This window comes from Panthera leo, chromosome B1, assembly GCF_018350215.1.
Source record: "Panthera leo isolate Ple1 chromosome B1, P.leo_Ple1_pat1.1, whole genome shotgun sequence".
NCBI classification, from domain to species: domain Eukaryota; kingdom Metazoa; phylum Chordata; class Mammalia; order Carnivora; family Felidae; genus Panthera; species Panthera leo.
In genome coordinates, this window is record NC_056682.1 from 191,932,653 (window position 1) to 191,954,424 (window position 21,772).

The 21,772-nt window shown below is 43.7% G+C and overlaps 1 protein-coding gene across 9 annotated transcripts in view; it reads left to right on the top strand.

Moving 5' to 3' along the window:
• The first annotated feature begins 10,638 nt into the window (after positions 1 to 10,638).
• The window catches only part of LDB2 (LIM domain binding 2), a 382,241-nt gene continuing 371,107 nt past the window's right edge, over positions 10,639 to 21,772 (top strand). For 8 of the 9 annotated variants that reach the window (XM_042936830.1, XM_042936832.1, XM_042936831.1 and 5 more), the window contains exon 1: positions 10,747 to 11,010. In XM_042936830.1, coding sequence (XP_042792764.1) covers positions 10,879 to 11,010 — 132 coding nt within the window. In that variant the 5' untranslated portion in view covers positions 10,747 to 10,878. The other variant, XM_042936834.1, reaches the window with a different exon arrangement.

A 21,772-nucleotide genomic window follows, 5' to 3' on the forward strand; every position in this document is an offset into this window, starting at 1 on the left:
TCAAAGCCGACGGCAAATGGCAGGGGGAAACCTGGCCAGTTCTAGAAAATGTACCATTATGTACAGTTATTTTCCAAAATAAATTGTTTGATCTTGGATTAGGATAGGGCTTTTATGAAAGAAACACACGCACACACTTCCGATGTCAGTTTCAATAATAGAGGGACTCAGAAGTCAATTCTGAGCAGGCACAGGCATCTGGGCTCCTTTGTTCACGAATGATTGTCCAGGTCCAAGTTACGCCATACAGGTCCATCCTTGGCGGGCTTAGGAGGCTGTGCGGCCACGCTGTCTTTCTTCCAGCTTTCAGGGTGTCTGTCAGAGTCCTGGGGTCTGTGCGTATCCCTGTGAAGCTCCAAGGGGAGGAGAGGGAGGCAGGAGGCACGGGGCTGAAATACAGATGAGTGAAGCTAGTTCTGGCAGGTTGGGTTGGGGGTTGGGCAGCACTAAAAATAAGGTGGGGGGTAAAACAGAGCAGGAGAAAAACGTGCTATCACAGACAGTAATTTTTAGCATGGTAGAAAAAAAAATTGGTGCACCCGTTAAGACATTTAGCTAGCATAGACTGCTATTTATTCATTTGTGAAGTATTTTTTATTTCTTTTTTTTTTAATGTTTATTTTTGAGACAGAGAGAGACAGTGCATGAACGGGGTAGGGTCAGAGAGAGAGGGAGACACAGAATCAGAAGCAGGCTCCAGGATCTGAGCTGTCGGCACAGAGCCCGACAGATGCGGGGCTCAAACTCGCGGACCATGAGTGCATGACCTGAGCCGAAGTCGGACGCTTAACCCACCGAGCCACCCAGGCGCCCCTGATTTCTTTTTAAAAAACATTTATTTATCTTGAGAGAGAGAGAACGAGCGGGAGAGGGACAGAGAGAGACGGAGAGAGAGAATCCCAAGCAAGCTTCGTGCTATCAGTGCAGAGCCTGATGTGGGGCTGGAACTCATGAACCGCGAGATCATGACCTCGCGGAAACCAAGAGTCAGTCGCTCACATGGACCTGCAACATGTATTGTCCAGAAGAAACAAAAGTATAAATGAGAGGATACAATGTAACATTGGAGACTTTGTTTACAAGTAAAAGAAAAATTACTCTAAATGCCATAAGCAAAAAAGAAACAAAAATGAATTTATTGAATCGACTGAGCCACCCAGGCAGGCACCCCTCATTTGTGAAGTATTTGCCGTCCGTTTTATTTGCTGCAAACACGGCTTGGTGTTGTGATACAGGTGTGTATGCACATGTGCACTTGTGTGTGTGTGATTTGGGGGGAGGGTGCCGTATAAAGGTTAGTGACATATAGAAGCTGCCTTCAGGGATCTTACCCATAATTTCAGACGTAGGACCATATTCTGTGTATGGTAGCTCCTTCATGCCTAGAGGGAAAGATAGCTAACTCAGCAGGGGTACTACGAAGATATAAGATTTGAAGATATAATTTTATGTAAAGCACCAGTCTACATTTGCACGGCAACTAGCAAGCAATCAGTAAATGAGACTATTATTGTTATTATTATTACAGGGAGAGACAACAAACGGGGTCTCCTTGCACTTCCTTCCAACTCAGCTAAGCAGGCATCTTTGTGCTCGGATATCACAGGCTTTGCATTCCAGATCCATTTCCTGTCTAGTAAAGTCCCAGGGACTCCGTACCACAAAGTGGGTGGCTTAAATCATCAGAAATGCATTCTTTCAGAGTTCTAGAAGGCAGGACCATGCTACCTCTGAAGGCTCTAGCGAAGAATCCTTCCTTGCCTCTTAGCTTCTGGTGGTTTCTGGCAGTCCTTGGTGATCCTTGGCTTATAATGACGTCACTCCAGTTTGTGCCTCCCTCTTCACGTGGCTGTGTTCCCTCTTTGTGCCTTTGTGTCTCCAGCCACTGGACATAAACCCAATCTAATCCAATAAGATCTCATTTTAACTTGACTACATCCATGAAGACCTGATCTACACATAAGGGCACATTCACAGGTACTGGGGGTTAGGACTTGTGGACACCGTTCAATCCACTACACCTATCTTCTAGTGAGGATCCTGACATTTGGGCAGGCCCGCAGCTTCAGAAGGATGCACTCTGGCCCGGGGCTGGAAGGGTGAACCTTTGACCTAGCACTGGCCAACTCTCTTGGCCACAGTGATTGGTTTAGATGTGGGCATGTATGTCCAAATCAGGCAATAAGATTCAACACCGGCATTTTTACTGAAACTCCCATGGACGAAACTTCTTTCCGCTGGGCTAATTTGGAGAGGTTAGCCCGGCCCTGCCTATAGTCACCATACGGATAAAGCTTGTCTGTGAATGAGGAAAGCTTTCAGGGCTTACTTTGGGCCCCTGGATCCTACTGTACCTGAAGTCAGCTTCTTCTAACTTTTCCAATGACATAAGCCAATAAATGCACTTTTGTTTTCTTTTTTGCTTATGGCATTTAGAGTGGTTTTTCTTTTACTTGTAAACAAAGCGTCTCCAATGTTACGTTGTATCCTCTCATTTATACTTTTGTTTCTTCTTGACGTGTTGCAGGTCTATGTGGCCGTATGCTAGAGAAGGTCTGTTCTCTCTTCTCCGGCAGGTCACAACCTAGTGTAGGCATGGACAAAGGCTGTGGACCCTGGTGGCTGACAGTGTCCACAGAGAGAAGCCAGACCGCCTGGCTCCAGCTCCCAACCCCCCAGTGACTGACTGGGTAGCCTTGAGCAAGTTACTCAGCCTTCCCGGGCCTACGCTTCCTCATCTACAAAATAGGAACAGTAACAGTTTTTATCTTCTGGGATTGCTGTAAAGACGAAACAAGTCAATATTTATAAACTACTTAGAATAGTGCCTGGCATTTCCTAACAGCTATATAAGGGATTACTTATTGTTATGAAGTGTTCTTCCTTGATTCCCATAATGGCCCTATGAAATTTTACAAATAAAGAAACTAAAGCTAACTTCAGCAGTACGGTAATTGGTGAGATCCGGTTTACACAGCGAGGGAGTGACAAAACTGGATCCGGAGTGCAGCGTCTTTGACCCTTGGCCAACATGGTCTCCCGTGGGTTGGAAGTAGATTACAGAAATCTCAACAGCAGCTCTGAGATCTTTGGGATACTGAATAATTCATGACGACAAAGGTCCTCATGGGTAACTGGATCCTGGGAAGGGAGTCGCTGAAACTATAAAATTTGCCCATTTTTGTTTGTCCGGGACCTAGCATCGTACCTGACGTGGAGTAAGTACCCGATACATGCTTTCTAAATGAATAAATGAATGAATGCATAATAGCTTTTACACACCCTTCTTAAATGGAGAGTCTGGTCTGGAATTAGGGAGGCAAATTGCTAGGACAGCTCTCTTAGCTGTCCTTATTCATTTTGATAAGTTTTCATCCATTTGTTTTACAAAAATATACCACGCACCCACATGTGCCAAGCAACTTCTGAGTGCGAATGGGTGGATAAAATGAACACAGCACCCACACGCCTAGAATTTACAATCTCGTAGTGAACACAGGCAACACACAAGTCAATAGTAAATGCAGACGTGATTACAAGTAGTGGTCAGTGTTGGAGACCTCACAAACAAAATTCAGTGATGGAAAGTGATGGCCATGGATGGGTGTTTAGATCATTTGGTTATGGAGGACCTCCTCAAAGGGGTAACATCTTGAGCTGAGAACGAAGGCTAAGGAAGAGACAGGTGGTCATGGCAGCGACGAAGAGAGGACGATTCTAGAATTTGGAGGAATGAGTTTGCTGTGTACTGGAAATGCAGTGGAAGGAGCAGGGCAGGAAGAAACAGAGTTTGGATGTGGCTGGAAGGGTAAGAAAGGGCCAGATCACACAGAATCTGAGAGAGGAGGTTTCAGCACACGGTGGGCCCTCGGCGAATACTTCTGGAGTGATTAAGTGCGTGTTGGATGGCCCATGCTGTGGGTTGGATTTTACTGTTGATCCTTGAGAAATGAGTGGGTTTTCAGCGGCTACGGCCTTCTTTGGTCATTACAATTACTTACTAGATTTGGTTGAGTCAAGAGGACATCAGAGAATGACAGTGGACGCCACAAGAAAGGAAACTCAATATGTCTTCAAAACTGCAGGGTGGAGACAGATTTCCAAGCTCCTTGGCGTAGTTAGCAATGCCCTCCTCAACCACGGACTGACTCCATTTGTAAGTTTTAATGGCCTGGGCAACGATGACTGGTACCGATGAGAAGATGGCCTTTAGGAATCCCACAGCCTCATCAGTCATTTTCATTCCGGGGGAGAGCCAAGAGCAACAGGAGATGTTTTTCAGCCTCTGCTCTGGCTCTTCTGTTTCCTACGTTCAAGAGACAAGTTTCTGAGCAAAGTGTGTGAGGGATGCCTTTGACTGAAATCAACTTCCCAGGGCAGAGTTCAATTCTTGGGTCTGAGTCCCGTTTATCCCCCTCGTGTCTGCAAAGCATCTTGCTCAAACAAAGCACTTTTCGGGGTGCCTGGGTGACTGAGTCGGTTAGGCTTCCGACTTCGGCTCAGGTCACGATCTCACGGTCCGTGAATTCGAGCCCCGCGTTGGACTCTGTGCTGACAGCTCAGAGCCTGGAGCCTGCTTCCGATTCTGTGTCTCCCTCTCTCTCTGCCCCTCCCCCACTCATTCTCTGTTTCTTTCTCTCTCTTTCAAAACTAAATAAACATTTAAAGTCTGTTTCAAAAAAGTAGATGAACATTAAAAAAGTTAAAAGAAAAAAAAAAGCACTCTTCTTGCCTTTTTCTGACTCCCTGCCATCCATGCAATAAACCTCACATTCCTTACACTGGTACTTAAACCTTCTAGAAACAGGCTTCGATAGCATTTTACTGTCTCTACTTTCACAATATTTCTTGACTTTGCTTGGTGTCAGACATGTTCATTTCCATTCTGTCTCCTCTGCTTGCGTGGCCTTTCTCTCTGAAAGATATGTTGAGGTTAAATACAAATGCCAACTCCTCTGTGAAGCCTTCCTTGATTTTACTAATTTGAATGAATCCCTCCTTCCTTGGAGGCTCTTTGTAGATTAGCATTTCATTCATCGGTTTGCAGATGCCTACTATATTATGCCTTAGGTTTTTCCTGCCCTGTCTCCACTGCTAATTCCAGGTGCCCCAGAAGATCTTAAGCAGGATCTGAACTAACAGCCATGAGGCCAATGCGGGGTTTGAACTCAAGAACCATGAGATCATGACCTGAACTCAAGTCAGACGCTCAATTGACTGAACCACTCAGGTACCCTAAGCCTCTTTTTACAGAATGGAAAACAGAGGCACAGAGAGGTTAGTCAAGTGCCCAAGGTCACACAGCTAGATGCAGGATTCTGGATTTAAACTAAGTCAATGAGGCTCCAAAGTTCATCCTCTAAAAGACGATCAAGTCTGCTTCTCTGTGGTCAAGACCCTGGAGGTGGCAATTAGTTCTGCAAGTAAGGTGTATGTTCAGCACTTGGCACAGTACTTAGTACAGGGTAAGGGCTCAATATCGACTTGTCGTGAATGAAGCGACTACAGGTTTCATATCTCTCTTCGTGACCTGAAAATAGAGGCTACGCCATCTAAATCTTCGTTTATCTTCGTCCCCCTGCCACATCTCCGCTGTGTCTTGCACATGTATGTTAGCCGAATGCTTATGGAATGAAGGGGCAGAAAAGAAAAGACGGGGCACAGAGATAAGGGAGGGCCGAGAGGGGAACAGAGAGTGCTAAGAAAACCGGCTTTCTGAAACAAGCAAAAGGAATTGGAGAGGGTGCAGTTGGGTAGATTTTAAAAAGGACGATGACTTTAATACCCAGAGGGATCAGGCGGATAAATGGAAATTAGGGACGGTGCCTGGAGAAGGCCATCAAGAGATCGAGGGAAAAGTGGTAACGATCAGGTCCCACCCCACGCCGCCGACATGGGATGGGGCCAAGGGTGGCCAGAGCTCATGAGGTTTCCAGAGAAGACGAAAATCTGAATTTCCTACGAAACTCTTTATTTTTGTAAACTGTTGGCAAGTATTCCAAGTTAAAAGAAAAATAAACACTCTGTGGGCTAAATCTAATGTGAATATGGCAAGAGGAGGTCCCTAGCATAAAGGTCAGGTCAGCTTTTAAATCGCCTTGAATGTCTGTGTGAAGAGTTTTGGAGTTTATTCAATACACATCATGCAAAATCATATGTAAACTCATGGCTCAGGCTTTGGGGGTAACAAGACTGTCACAACAGGGGTTAGACTCGTTCACTTTTTTACGGTATACAAACATGGCTATTGGATTTCTCTACGGTTTCCTAAAGGAGTTGATCTGCAGCATTAACATGAGCACATCCTTTCTCTTATGCGCAGCCCTGGGCCAGAATAACATGAGTCATAGCTGGTCCCTTAAGAAATAGGGAACTGGCAAAACCAGCCAGGTGACCTGATGGTGCATAGGGTTAAACAGATACCTGCAATGTGGGGAGAACATTCTGGAAGATTTGGGGCAGCAATAAAAGGGGAAGTAATGAGGCCGGGCTTCAGGGAGAATGGGTAGAAGTGGGGGCGGGGGACAAGGGGTGCCTGCATTTAAGCAGGACAAAGAAGACACTTCATCCTCTTGTCTTTTCCTCCACTTACTCAGGTGTGTGTGGTTTAAGCACCCGCTGGGGGCCCAGCACCACACTAGCCACTGAGGCCAAAGAACAGAGACGCCTTAAAGACGAACATGGACCTGGATGTCAAGCCGCGAAGTGCGTAAGGATTTTGCCCCCATGACTTACTAGTTGTATGACTTTGAAGAAGTTTCGTAGCAGCTTGAAGCCCCAGTTTCCATATCTGTAAAATGGGGACAGTAGTCAAACGAATCACGTAAGGTTACTTTGAGATCAATAAAGAATATTTGTGTATTCCACTGAGCATAGTGCTTCCCACATAGTAAGGACTTAATAAGTGAGAGCAATGAGCACGTTGACATGTAAATTCTCCACTGGAAGAAAACAGAAGATCCAGTGTTGACCGAGATGGGGACATTGTTTTCTGTCCCTTCCTTTTGTTTACAGCAGTCCCTCTCCCCCATCTCCACAGTTTGGCTTTCTGGAGTTTCAAGTACCAGCTGGAAGCAGAAGCTTCTCCTTCTGACGAATGTCAACAGGAGGCTGGTGCTGCGTCACATGCCTACGTCACTCACCTCCTTCAGATCTGATCTTGCTGGCATGTTATCACGTCACATCATCACAAGTGGGGTGAGTACAGTACAGTAAGATCGTTGGAGAGAGGGAGCCGGATAAGGTGGAGACCACTGTATTTCCTTCATAGCACACACTACAGTTTGAAATTAGGTTCCCAAAGGCTTTTTAGTTCTCCGGTGTTGTGTCCTTTCTCATCCCCAATGGACTACAAGGGACAAGAGGACAGGGAGCATGTCTGCTACCCACGTTGGCCTCCCGGTGTTCCCTAGCACCTAAGTGTATGTTAGGTACCTAACAATAATAATATTTTTTGAGAATTTATATGTGTGGGTGCTTTTTAAAAAATATTTTTTAAGTTTACTTATTTTTGAGAGAGAGAGAGAGAGAGAGAGTGTGTGAGCAAGCCGGGGAGAGGCAGAGATAGAGGGAGACAGAGACTCCCAAGCAGGCTCCACACTCAGCGCAGAGCCCGATGCGGGGCTTGATCCCTCGAACCATGAGATCATGACCTGAGCCAAAATCAGGAGTCGGTGCTTAACCGACTGAGCCACCCAGGCGCCGCTATATGTATGGGTTCTAGTACATTGCAGCGTGTTATCTCATCTAATCCTTTGCAACAATCTTATGGGTTGTTACTCTCATTGTCTCTGGTTTGAAAACAGTGTGACAGAGGCACAGAGAGATGCAGTCACCTGCTGAAGCTCCCAGGGCAGGCAGGTGGTGGAACCAGAATTGAAAAGTGCTCTGACCAGTGCTACGGTCCTCCGGGCCCCCTTCTACCGTGAATGAAATACCCGTGCAATAAATGAATTCATGAAGGATTAATGAAAAAAGATTCAGAGGGGAGGTGATAATTTAATTGGACAGAGGTCGACTAAGAGTTTACAGGTGAACAAGGGCTAAAAGTACAATGTATACATGTGTGTGGAACAGGATTGTAAAGTTTAGGAAGACCAAGGATAACAAGCAAACAAACAAACAAAAGGGGTGTGTGTGTGTGTGTGTGTGTGTGTGTGTGTGTGTAAAGACAGAGAGGGAGACAGAGAGAGTGAGGGAGTGAGTGCAGGTCTTAAGGAGCCCTGTGTGCCTCACCAAGGAGTATGGACATTTTCTTACTGGTGGCAGGGAAACCGTGAAGGGAAACCATGAGGGAAGAGCAGTTTTTCTTTTCTGCAGCCAGCATTCTGATAATGACAAAGACCAATCCCAAGTCAGAAAAGAATTGTGAATCTGAGCAGGGAGGCCAGTGTGCAGACTCTTGAGGCAGCAAAGATGAGAAGCTATGTGGCCCAAGCAGTATAAGGTTTCCGATCTTTCTGCATTTAGTCTTTAGGTATTAACAGGAAGCAGTATTTCCAATAACTTGGAATGGTCTGCAAGAATTAATGAGAGCAAAATTTTACCTTCTATTAGAAAGAAGTTCCCCAAATGGATCTTTGAGCTTTTCCTTTTCTTTTCTTTTCTTTTCTTTTCTTTTTTCTTTTCTTTTCTTTTTTTTTTTCTTTCTTTTCTTTTCTTTTCTTTTCTTTTCTTTTCTTTTCTTTTCTCTTTCTTTCTTTCTTTCTTTCTTTCTTTTTTTTTTTTTTTTTTGATCAATATTGGGCTGCACATGCCTGCTAGGTGTTACTTTGCTTTTTTTTTCCGAAAAAGCCATATAAACACAAACTCAGGCAGGCACTAAACTCTTGGAACGTCCTTAGTTTGGGAATCTAAACACAAGGAACCGTTAGATTTTGCAGTGGCCATCATTCCAAAACATAAATCAAGCCAAATTTGTTTGAAATCTCGTGTTTAGAAGGTTGTGTGTTTTGACAAACCTTGCAGCAAATTTAGTCCAGCTTTTGGATTTGTAATGAAACTTGAAACTAAGCATGCTGGCCTGCCCTGGGGTCTTCTCGAACAAGTTCCAAGCAGCCCGAGTGTAATGCCTCCCCTAATCTCATCCTGGCAAGGGACTTTACTGTGTTGAGTTGCACTACAAGTTTGGGGTGGACCCTACACGTATCTCCTCCAATCAAGACAAAGGGCTGATCAAGACAGCAATTTGGGGGTATTTCTGCTCCTGAGTATTCTTAAAGAGTGTAAATTACAGAATTAGCAATACCTTATCCCCTGTTGGCTAGTGACTTGGAGATACCCCAAGCCATGATTGGGGCAGAAAGTTAATTAATCTGCTTATTAAAAAGAAGAAATGTCTCATTTGCATGCATTTACATTCAGGGGCTTGCGTGCATCACCCTTTTTGGTGGTCTCTGCTTTCTCTTCTTAATACCACAGACCTAGCTAGGTCTTAGCTCAATACATTTACATTTTCTGCATCTAGGCTTTGTTTGAGGGGTATACGTCTGGTTATCGTTGGGTCCAGTAGAGTGTGATTTTCATATGGGTCATTTAGTTCTCTGTAGAGATCCTTTCCCCTCCCTTGAGCTGTGCCCGTTTTCCTCCAGCTATCATGTACCTCGGTTGCAAAAAGATTTATGTTCTTGACCAATCTTGGAAAATAAAGACTTTGCCTCCATCAGAGTTGGACATGTTATTTGGGGATGAGCCATTCAATTATCTGCAATTTCCTACTCAACTGAATTTTCCATGGTCATTTTTTGTGGGAGTTTCCCCCTTGTTGCTTTTCCTATCTTATTTGGAGGTCGGCTTTGGGAGGTTTTTTGTTTTTTGTTTTTTTCTTCTTCTTGAAAAAAAAAAAAAAAAAAAGCCCACTGCTCCAAGGGTGTATCCTAGGCATTCCACATTCGGAATGATTGTTTTACCTGAAAATGCTTCGGTAACCTGAACCCAGGCCCCCCTTAAACCTGCTTGAACTGAAGCCTTGGGAGAAGAGGGAGGGGCTGGGAAGAGGGTTGATTGGGGAGCCTGGGGGTGAGGAGGGGGTGGAAATGCAAAGGCTGTAACAAGCCCTTGGAACAAGAGCAAGTAAACCCAAAACTATATGGGGAGATTAGTGCAGAAGGAAATCTTGGCTTGCCAGTGAATCACCAGCTCTAATACAGGGGACCACAGTGCAGTGTTGCTGTATTTTGTGGTAATCACATTTCTGATACATTACAACAGTGTGACTGTCAGGGGTGAGTGGCTCAGGCAGCGGTTAAACCACCTATATGCTAACAAGCTTAGCAATCAGGTTGTGAAGGGTCCTGGCTGGAGGAAAAAAATTAAAACCAAACCTTAGACTTCTGTCAGACTGTGAGGAGAATTATATTTTTGAACTAGTCTACAGTGTGGACAGGAAATGACCTCTCCACAAACTGCTTCTTTAAAAACAAGCAGTGGTGCCTAAAGCCATCCAGCCTCCTCTCTCTCTCTCTCTCTCTCTCTCTCTCTCTCTCATTCACTCCCTCCCTCCCTCCCTCCTTCCCTCCCTCCTTTCCTCCCTTCCTCCCTACCAACCTCCCTTCCTCTCTGAAGCTCCTGCTCTCTCCCTCTCCCTCCTCTCCCGTGCTCCCTCCCTCCCTCCTTTCCTCCCTCCCTCCCTCCCTCCCTCCCTCCTCTCGCTCTCTCTCTCCTCTCCTGCTATAGAGGGCTCCAACAGCAGTTCCCAGCCAGTGTGTTCAGCCTGCCTGCCTGCCTGCCTCTGTGTGTGTATGTGTGTGTGTGTGTGTGTGTGTGTGTGTGTGTGAGCGTGTGCGTGCGTCTACTTTGTACTGTGAGGAACACAGCCCATGTGCTCTGCATGGACGTTACTGATACTCTGTTTAGCTTGATTTTCGACAAGCAGGCAAGATGTCCAGCACACCACATGACCCCTTCTATTCTTCTCCTTTCGGCCCATTTTATAGGAGACATACACCATACATGGTTCAGCCAGAATACCGAATCTATGAGATGAACAAGAGGCTGCAGGCTCGCACAGAGGTAAGTACTCCAACCTTGGGTGTATGTTTGTGTGTTTTTTTCAAACTGTGCATGGGCTTTTCCTGGGCTGCTGGCTGAATTCTGTGGGAAGTGTCCCACTAGATACTACCACGTACGTGGAAATGAGCGCCAGGATGAATCCACTAGTTTGAACGCCGGGCTTCCAGGCACAGCAACTCTTGGAGCTGGGGACAGTTTCTGCCGGAATCTTGAAATAGACAACCCAGCACTTGATTTGCCTGCCGGGGCTCCAGAAATGCTCTTCTTCCAGAACTCTGGGGTTTGCAGGCTCTGAGTCAGTCCCGTTAGTGTTTCGTGAGATATGATTCCAAGGGATTTTGTGATCATTTGCATCTGGCAAAATACATTTTTAACAAATCCCAGAGGAAGTCTGCTTTGACCTGCATTTGCTTTTCAAAGTCATCAAAATCGAGGTGGAGGGGGGAGAAGGGTAAGCCCACACACTTTTCTGAACTAGCCCTGGAGGGACACATTGTTTGTGTATTTCCGTGTTAAATTCAGAAACCAGTTGCTTGGGGCAAGGGGGTTCTCGACTTCTCTTATCGCTGCTGGGAGTGTCTCCTAAGGAGCTCTACCTTCCCCGGGAGCCGGCTCAGCCTTCAAGTCAGCTTGAGTTTTGCATATTTGTAATCTTGTGCCTGAGAGGGGGGAGTGAGCCTCTGCCTCCTCGGCCAGCAACTCTGGGAGCCGAGAGAACAGGACTTTCAGAACTTTGTAAATGCAAAACTCCAGACTGCCTCCTGCAATTTAAATATTTAATGCCAGCTGACTTTTTCTCTGGGCTAGCCTGGCCGGGTCTTGCTGCTGGGCTGCTGGGCTGTCCAATTTGCCTGTAAGTTGGGGCTTTGTGTTGAAGTGTTTTGACAAGGAGTTTGTGATGGGTGCACCAAAGTGACTTTGGGAAGTAGAAATCGCTGGGAATTCCGTCTTCTCTGCCGGAGTACAAAATACCCAGAGGGCTGATGGCACAGAGCTTTAAGGAAATAGCCTTGGTGGAATTTTAGATTGAACACTAAGTCTCAGCTCTGGAAGGGGACTCTGTTAATGTCGTATGATAAAATAAAGCACACTTGCTTTAAATTGTCAACAGAGCCATGGAGAATTCATGACGTTTAATGCATTTAATACAGCTAACAAGATGTGACCTGCTTTCTGATTGGCTAACTCCTGGACAAGGACTGATGTTTTTTAAAAAACTGGGTTGTCTTTAGTACTGCTGTTTTCTTTATATGTTAATACATCATAGAAGTTAAATATAATTGATGATACTGTTTCTCTCCCCAGAAGCCAGCAGCTTTTACACAAGTGTAAACTCTGTTTTGCTTAGGGTGGCGACCTGTTGGCAGGAAATGATATTCGTGTGTGTGTGTGTGTGTGTGTGTGTGTGTGTGTGACAGTTGGTATCTTTCATTCAGGTTTTTGCAACTATTTGTTGGACTCTTAAATTCTTGCATGAGCTATTGGTTGTCATAGCCTGCTTATCAGAATTAGGGGGATAGAAAATGTCTTGTAGTTCAGGCACACATTAATTGCTATACAAATTTGAGGTTAAAAAAGGTCTTAAAAATATACTTGGTTGAAAACAAGAGAACAGGGGCCATGAAGGCTCAATTCTTGAACAGCTACAGGATTTAAAAAAAATAACCTGTGTCCAGCTCGCGTTTTAGAAAGTTTTTGAGAAGTTGTGGAATGAGGTTTTTCTCCCATCCTCCTTGGTCAGAAGAACAGGCAGATTTCTCTGATGTCTATGTTCCCCTGTGCTCCTAAATTATCACTTGGCCAGGTCACAGCTAGATTATCTGGGGCACTTCTGTGTCCTAACCCTCACAAAAATCTACAGTTGCAGAAAAGTCCCACATTTGTTTCGCATTTGAGAGAACACCTTCGAAAAGTCCCCCATTTGTGGTATGTTTCTTAAAAATGTCACATTATCTTTTGTGAGAGTGAACTCAGGAACTCCTACCTTTTGGATTATGGGGTATTACTTTTAAAGATTTTCCCCTGAGTAGAAAAAAACAGCTTCATAGCTCAAGAAACTGGAGAGAAAAGCTTGCTCTGACAAATCTTAAAGATTTTTTTAAAAACCTCTCTGACTGTGACAAAAAAGCACTGCGAACTGTTTTCTGGTATGTTCTAGAGCCAACCCCGAACATTTCCCCACTAATTAGATCTTTTTTACAATTATCCAAATAATTGCCCTGACACTTCTTTTCTCTTTGCCAAGCCGTAAATGATGTCATGAACCCAAGGCCATAAATTTGTTTTTATTTCATATGTAAAAAGGAGAGAATAAAATAATTTCTACTAAGCCATTTAAATATTAACATTAAATACTACATTTTGATCATAGTTTGTAATTGGAAAAGAAAATATTTCGAAAAAAAAAACTTTTCGTGAGAAAGTTACATTGTGCCTTTACCAACAATGATTATTGATGATAAAGTTGTTCTGAGCCCTGTAGACGGTTGACATAAAATACAATAATACCCTGCAAGAGTTACCAGGTTATTCACACACAAAATCAAATAGATTATTGAGTGACTTTTGGAACTTAACCAATGCATTCAATCATTTTGGACAAAAGAGACTCACTTCTTTCTCCTGTCTTCTGGTTCCTGCTCCTATATTACATGGTACTATTTCACTGACTCCTCATTACACACACACACACATACACACACACACACACACACACACACACACAATCTGGGTAATACTCTCAAGTCCCTATTCCTTTTTAAACATAGATTCGGGTAGAAAGAAATTGTAGCAAATCAATGTTGAATGAATAAATTGTAATCGAGTTTGTAGAAATTTCCTAGTAACCTCCTTTTTATGGAAAGGAAAGAAAGTGGTAAGGAAGCAAGGGGTTTACCTATTCTCCCCCAGTAGCTGACCCCCAACCCCTTCCCTGGGGCATTCTCTCAAGTGATTGGTGCATTTCTTCCAATTAAATCAAATCGAAGTCCATCAGAAGCAGAGTAGTTACAGTTTTGAGAGCACTGGATTGGGAGTTCTCCTGTTCCTAACTTGTTTCTGTCACTTACTAACTATTTGGCATAGATATCACGGTTCCTCATCTGAAAATTACCTTGCAATACCCCTCTGACTTAAAAATTCAGATTCTGCAAAAGTCCTGGGTTTGGTTTTCTTCTGTATGAGAGAGTGCTGCAAGCCAGCACGAGGAGCACAGACATTATTTCTTGGTTCAGGGTATTCAGTTCAAAGTCACAAATGGCACTGAAATAATGGGGTGATAGTGGAGAAAACACGGAAAGCAGAGACCCTGCCAGCCTTGTTTAAAGTAGCACTTGGAGCCTGAGGTTCCTGGGACATAGTAGTTACTCAGTAAACATCTGTTAACTTGCCAGTGGATGCATCACTACATGGAAGAGGAGAGAAAGTTTGAGAACTAGGTCCTTGGAATTAATTCTGATGCCTTTGGGGGCCTGGTGCTCCCTGAAGCTGCTTTGGGCATCAGCTTCCCCCACCCTAAAAGTGCTCTCTCTTCCCCACACTCTCCACATTTATTTCACCATGACGTAATTTAGATCCATAATCTTTGTGGCAAAAGCGAGCAAGTCTCTAAGAGATTATAGGACCTTTTTAAAGGAATATGAGTGTATTACAAAGCAAACAAAAACAACAAGAATATGTTTTAAATGCTATTGGCTGTTCTGGGAAATAAAGTTTATTTGCAACATCAGAATCTCAGTGGAATTTCGTAAAGAAATGCGTGGGTGTCCTCCCTACCCCCGCCCCCCCACTTTTTAAATGAAGTTAAGAGAAACTCTTTGAGATTTGCGTCACAGTTGGTCACTAGTAATTCCCAGGCAGTAGGAAGGGGGTGACATTTTCCGTTGTGTAGGCTACCATGATTTACCCGTGTCTTCCAAAATTCATGGATGGTCTTGCTGTCCCAAATGTATCCGGGAGGGACACAAGTGCCCAATTATACAGTTAGTTTAGCATCGCACACAGAGTGCGATCAGGTAGGCTATAAAGACATGGTGTACAGATATCAGAATTTGTTCTCCGAAAAGCTTCAGTAATCACAAAAACTGCATTTTCCCCCCACTTCCTGAGCTCCGTGAAATGAAAATATAGGTGAAATATGAAACACATGATAGTGACCTTCATTTTTCGAGAAAAGATTTCACTGGTGTTGGATTCCTCTAGAATTTCAGAAAGTTTATCAAGTTATAAAAATCTCCTTATCGTTGGTAACTTTTCTGTACTTTGTCCTCATTCAAACTACCAAACTCGTCTGCATTGCAATAAAGCTGTTTTTAAGTATATATATATATATATATATTTTTTTTTTTTTTCCTGTTGGCAATGCGCTCCTTTTAATAAAATACCACAAACTCCAGGAAAGTGTGGGTTCCATTATGTATTTGTTCTGTTTCGAGGGTTTTTCTCCCCCCTTTCTTTTATCAACATTACACATCCCACTCCAAAAGAGAAAACCGTGATTACAATTGGAAGCCACACACACAAGGTTTTTATTAGAATTACAGTTTTTGGTTTTACAGGATTTAATATGAACGTGAAAAATGTTTGAAGACCTTGAAATTTAAATCTGCTGCTTGTACCCCTCCTGGTCCTTCTCTCAAACTCCCTGGGGGGGGGTGGGAGGGAACTGAAGGGGGGGGCTCTCATTCTTCTCTTTCAGTTACATTTTTATATACTTCAGTCACAGGGTTTCCCGTTGTAACATCATGTTTATTCATGGGGTAGCTGAATATCCCTGATCAGACGGAGTCTAGTTAAAATGAGATTAGGTATTTTGGATAGGTAGAAAAAAATGAGAAATACTTTGTGATAACTTGGATTTTTTTTTCCCTAGAAATTTAGAAAGAAACATGTTGTCGTTGCTCCGCATCATATGAATGATTTTCAGTGTTAAACACAGAACTTTCCAAGTTTTTCCGAAGGGGGTTGGTGAGGAGTGGGGGGAGGGGGCATTGGTAGCGGTAAGGAAAGCGGTTTTGAAAATGTTAAATGAAACCAAAGTGCAGTTTTAAAAAGGAGAACTTCCAAACTCTCTTATTTTTCAGAATCTCTGCATGGCCTCAGAAAACAAACTGCAGGACTCATACCGATTTTATTTTCCTGACGTCTTTTTATTTTCCCCCCATGCTCTTGCGATGGGAACTGTTTTTAATTAAAAATTGCTGCAAACTAACTATTAGTAGGGAGGCCAAGAAGAAGAAGAAAAAAAAATCTCTCAACTCCCATTCAACACAGATTCTTATCAGTCTAAAATCAATGCACATTTAAATCTCTCCCTTTTGGTGTGTAAATGATAATATAGGATTTAAAACAGTATGCGTTTTTTATGCATTTAGCTTTTTGTTTGGGTTTCAGAAAGAAATTAATTTAAATTGTATGGAGAACAGGGCTATAAATCTCCTTTTATTACATTTGTCCACATTAACTCATTTTTCACGAGAAACACAGAACACCTCCTTTCTGAACAAGCCAACAACACATAAAACAAACAACCCTGAATATCCAACTTTATCCATAGTCAAGAACAAGATTCATCAACTTATTTGGATTTGGTTGGTGGGTCTCAAAAATATAATTGATCTGGGAAAACAATCTCTTTTTTAAAGTGTCAGAAAACAGAGCTTTAAAAAATGTTCAACTGATGTGGAGACTACATATACCTTTGTCATTATCTGACAAAGATATTGTTTGCTTCCCTTTCTTTTTTTCTTTCTTTCTTCTCTCTCTCTTTTTCTTTCTTTCTTTCTTTCTTTCTTTCTTTCTTTTCCTCTCCCCTTCCTTCCTTCCTTTCTTTTTCTTTCTTTCCTTCTTTCTTTCTCTTTCTTTCTTTCTTTCTTTCTTTCTTTTTCTCTCCCCTTCCTTCCTTCCTTTCTCTTTTTCTTTCTTTCCTTCTTTCTTCTTTCTTTCTTTCTTTCTTTCTTTCTTTCTTTCTCTTTTTTCTTTCTTTCCCTTCCTTCCTTCCATCAGTTTGAGCCTAGATTTTTTTTAAAAACTCACATTGTAGGAGCATGCATCTGCACATAGGCAACTATCAATACTTAAAACAGAATTCGGTTATCTCTTCGAGAATTGCCGTATTTTAGACAATGACAATATCTGGGAATACAGAGGTGATTAAAATATTTTTCTGTCCTCTGGAAGCTTACAATTTGGTAATGAAGGAAGACATACAAACCAAGTCTTACAATGAAGTGCCATGATAGGTTCATAGTGTATTATGGGTGTGTCCATGTACTGAAAGGTACAGACCCTTCTGAAAGGTCGTCAGGATGATAATAGTTAACATCATTGGGGTGCTTGCTATGTGTCGAACATGGGGCTAAGTGCTTTCTGTGGGTCAGTGCCTGTAATCCTTATACTTGCCTCATGAGGTAGGTACTACTAACTACATTTTTACTGAGGAAACAAAGGGTTAAGTAAACTGTCGAAGGTCACACAGATGGTAGTTTAGTTTTAGAGATTGTGCTGTTAACTTCGCTGCTGTAACACCTCTCTTGCGATAAGAAATACTAGCCAGGACTTTGGTTTCACCTGTAGAAATTTATTAGGCACTGCCTGGAAAGTGGACCTCGTCTACGTAACTTGACTTGACCACTTGTCTCTCAAATTCTTGACTGATTTCAAAAGGGATGATGTGAAATCCCAAAGGATGATGCCAGAGGTGGAAAATATACCCTGTTTGTTGACAAAAAGAACCAAAATGATACTCCCTATGGAAGAATGAGTGTCCTCGGTATTCATTGAAGTGGTCTTCTCTGAAGTCACTGAAAGTGTTGTGGACTGTGATGCATAGTCACCTCAAAGTTTAATTCTTTTACTTAAAAATAGTTAGGTTTCCATCCTGTGCTGGACTCTTCTCAGGCAGGCTCTGTGGAAGACGGTGTTTTAATTGTCTTAAACAATTCAAATATAAGGAGATTAAATCACAGTCAGAGTTTGTCATGGTGTTAGCTTCCTTTGCATCAATTAGGAATCTTAGAGGTGCCTGGGTGGCTCAGTCAGTTAAGCATCTGACTTTGACTTAGATCATGATCTCCCGGTTCCTGGGTTCGAGCCCTGTGTTGGGCTCTGGGCTGACAGCTCAGAGCCCGGAACCTGCTTTGGATTCTGTGTCTCCCTCTCTCTCTACCCCATCCCCTGCTCACAGTCTGTCTCCCTGTTTCTCTCTCTCTCTCTCAAAAATAAAAAAAAAAAATAAAAGAAAAAAATTAAAAATAAAAGGAATTTTAGAGAAAATAAGGTGTCCAGGGGCTTCCTACCCACCTAGTTTGATCCTGATCCTCTTGTACGAGGCAGTCTCCACACCCTGTGTCTCTGCGTTTCTTTGTGGGAGGTGATGTTCCTTCCTTACCCTTGCACCCCTACTTCGGCTCTCAGTGAGGCCACCGTCTTTACAGTAAACGCCTGCCACTTGTCGGACATAAGATGGGTTTCCTCATTTATCCACCCCAAGCCTGACATGCATGCATTCTCGTTCTCCTTTAACAGATAAAAGTGAAACCCAGAGACGGGGAGGCGGAGTCCATACCCCGGCATCCCTGGGGACGCCATCTTCTAACTCCTGCCTTCAGTGTTCTCTCCCAAGGCAGGTGGGAAGGGCTCCCCACCCCTTTTGGAGGCCCTGACTTGCCCTCACTTTACCACCACTTTTGACTAACCTAATTTGAAGTGTTAGCCTTCCAAATGAAAACAGAGGCTCAGGGTTAGAGATTTGACAGACCCCTCTGAAGAGGTGGGGAGTACTCTGTCCTGGTGACATCCCAACCCCATCCACTCTTTTCAGGGTTTGGAGGGCCACCCAACTGTGCTCCCTGCTGCCTCTCTCCTTCTTAAAATCTGTTCCCCGCAAGCAGCCGCAGGCATATTTTTGAAGCATGAATCCGATCACATCACTCTCTGGCTTTCCCTCACACCTAGCGTCAGCTCCCAACTCCTTGCTCTAGCTGTGAGAATACAATTGATCCCGAGGTCTCGTCTCCTCTCCTTCTACATGTTCAGTGGACTCCAGCCACAGGGACCATCTTTGGATCCATTAACTCTTCGAGCTCATTCACGGCTCAACATCTTTGCCCTCGGTGGTGGGATAGCTCTGTTCCTCCATAATAATCCATAGAAGTATTAGCAGGCCTAATTTGAATTAGAATTTGGCCTGATGTTGACTTTATTTGCAGGTGATCAATTAAATATCTCAAAGAAAGCAATGACCACGAAGGGTGAGCGTCCAGCACTTAGTAGGTCCTCTACTGACCAGCTTAAATGTGCCCTTCACAGAAAAGCTCCCCTTGGATCACCTCAATTAAAATTCCCTCCCTTAACCCCACTCACTTTCTATCACATGGCCTGATCATTTTCTTCACAAAAATGACAGCAAGCTGATATTTTCTTGCTTCTAGTTTATTTCTTAAGCGTTTGTTTTTCTCCCCCAGAATACGAGCTGTGTGAGGGCAGGGGCCTCATTTGTCTTGTTCAGACTTGTCAATCACAGCCCCCCCTCCCCGCTGCACCTCCCCATGCCCCGTAACGCATAGTTGATATGCAAAATATATCAGTTGAATAAAGGAAATTAAGTTGTGCCAACACTACCCAGATTCACACTGGAGTTTACCTCGAGTCTTACCAACAGTTACAGCTGGAAAAGAATCTGTAAGCCTAATAGCCCGGTGAATTTCACTGATAGAATGCTCAGCCAGACCTGCAGAAAAAAGAAGGCTGAAGAGGGAATTTCTTCTGTGAAGAAAGCATTGACCTGAGAATCTTGCCTTCTGGGTGGTGTGAGTCTGTGGGGAGTCTCCTGACTTCTGATTAAAAATCTTTATCCTTATCCTAGTGTTTTTCCTCATCTGATATATCTACCACTTATCTCTCTTTGGATCTGCCGAGGGGGCCACAGCCATGAGTTATGATATGAATCATGACCACACCTTACATTTCCCGGAGCACTTTGCATTTTGGGAAAGGGCTTTCAGGGCCATTAATTAGCTTGTTTGAAGTGATTTGCCCAACAGAAAATAAGAGAAGTTATATTAGTATATGATGTTGTGGTTTATGATAACTGTGTTTGCTAACTGTCGTGCGTTTGTGTGCGTGTGTGCGTGTGCATGAGAGACAGACAGATAGACACACAGAGAGAGAGATCCTTGCCCCAATCAGATTGTGTTTGTGTACGTGTGCACCTTCCAGCTGGGAAACATGTGCACCGGTGTCTGCTCCTTTGGAGCAACAAGAGGGACATGCGTGGAGTGTAAAGATCTGAACTCAAGTATGACTGATAACAAGTCAGATCTGGATCCAAACCCGGGCTTTGCGTCTTGCCTGCTGTGTGATCTGAGGGAAAGTTTCTTAACTTTTCTGAGGGTTTGTTTTCTTAGCCTGAGTGTTAGGTTGGGAGGGGAATGGCTAAGGCACGTACAATGCCTGGAACAGTAATCCGCCCCCGGCCCCGTGTGCAGTTTCGCTTTCTTCGGTTTCAATTATCTGCCATCAACGGAGGTCCAGGAGCCGGTGATCCTCCTGATATGTTGTCGGGAGGTCAGTAGTAGGCTAACACCATATCGCAATGCCTGCGTCTGTCACCTCCCTTCGCCTCATCACATAGCCGTTTTGTCATCTGGCATCATCACTGGAAGAAGAGTGACTACGGTATGCTACGGTTTTTCGAGACAGAGAGAGCACATTCACATAACTTTTATTCCAGCATATTATTATCACTGTCTTATTGTCTTGTTAATTATTATTAATCTCTTTCTGGACCTCATTTAGGAATTACACTTTATCATAGTTCTGTATGACAGGGGAAAACGTGGTAAATATGGGGTTTGGTACTATCCACAATTTCAGGCATCCATCAGGGGGCTTGGAATGCATCTCCCACATGGAAGGGAGGATTTCTATGTGTAGTAAGTGCTCAATAAATGTGAACCAAGATAATGATCATAAGCTGTTGCCCTTATTCTCTATCCTATCAGCAAATCGAGTAGTGTAAGTAATGAAACACTGCTTGATTTCCTGAAAGTATCTTTAAAAATATTTTTTTCGCCTGGTTTGTACTAGCATATTTCCGTTTAATGAGCAAAATTTGCTATGATGTTATAAGACTTGTCGATTTGGTATTCTCACAATATATGCTAACGTGACCAGGGTTTTTCAGTGCCATACAGTAGTGCTCACGTGATAATCATATACCTTCTGGTGGCCGCGATCGCCCCCAAAATCCGGGTTGTAATGATCTCTGAGACATACCCGTAGTCTCAGATTAAGGACTGACCGAAGTGTGGGACACATGTCTTCCATTCTGTTGGGAAGAAGCTACGTTCAGGATTTGCTCCGGCTAAGAACTCAGTGGAGAGAACAGAATGTTGAGAGGGTCCCTTGTTCCAGAGAGCCTTTGCAGGGCCACCTAAATGGAGAGCACACACCTGCTGGCCTTGACTGGCCATCTCCTTCAAAGAGGCGCCCTTCTCAACACACAGCTTCACACAGACTTCTCCAAGGGAGCTGTGTCAGCAAGGGCTGGAAGCCGGAAGCGCCACCTCCGTGTCTGGACTGATAACAGCCCTGCCAATTGATCATCCGCTGTGACACCTTGTGGCTTGCTCCCTAACACAGTGAAAACGCCACGAGTGGAAGTGGCGATGTGCTGAATGGCACCATGCGGCATCCTTCTGGCCTCAGGGCTCAGGTTGATGGGGAGGAAAGCTGCCTCCTTCTGCTTTCCTTAGAGATGCAC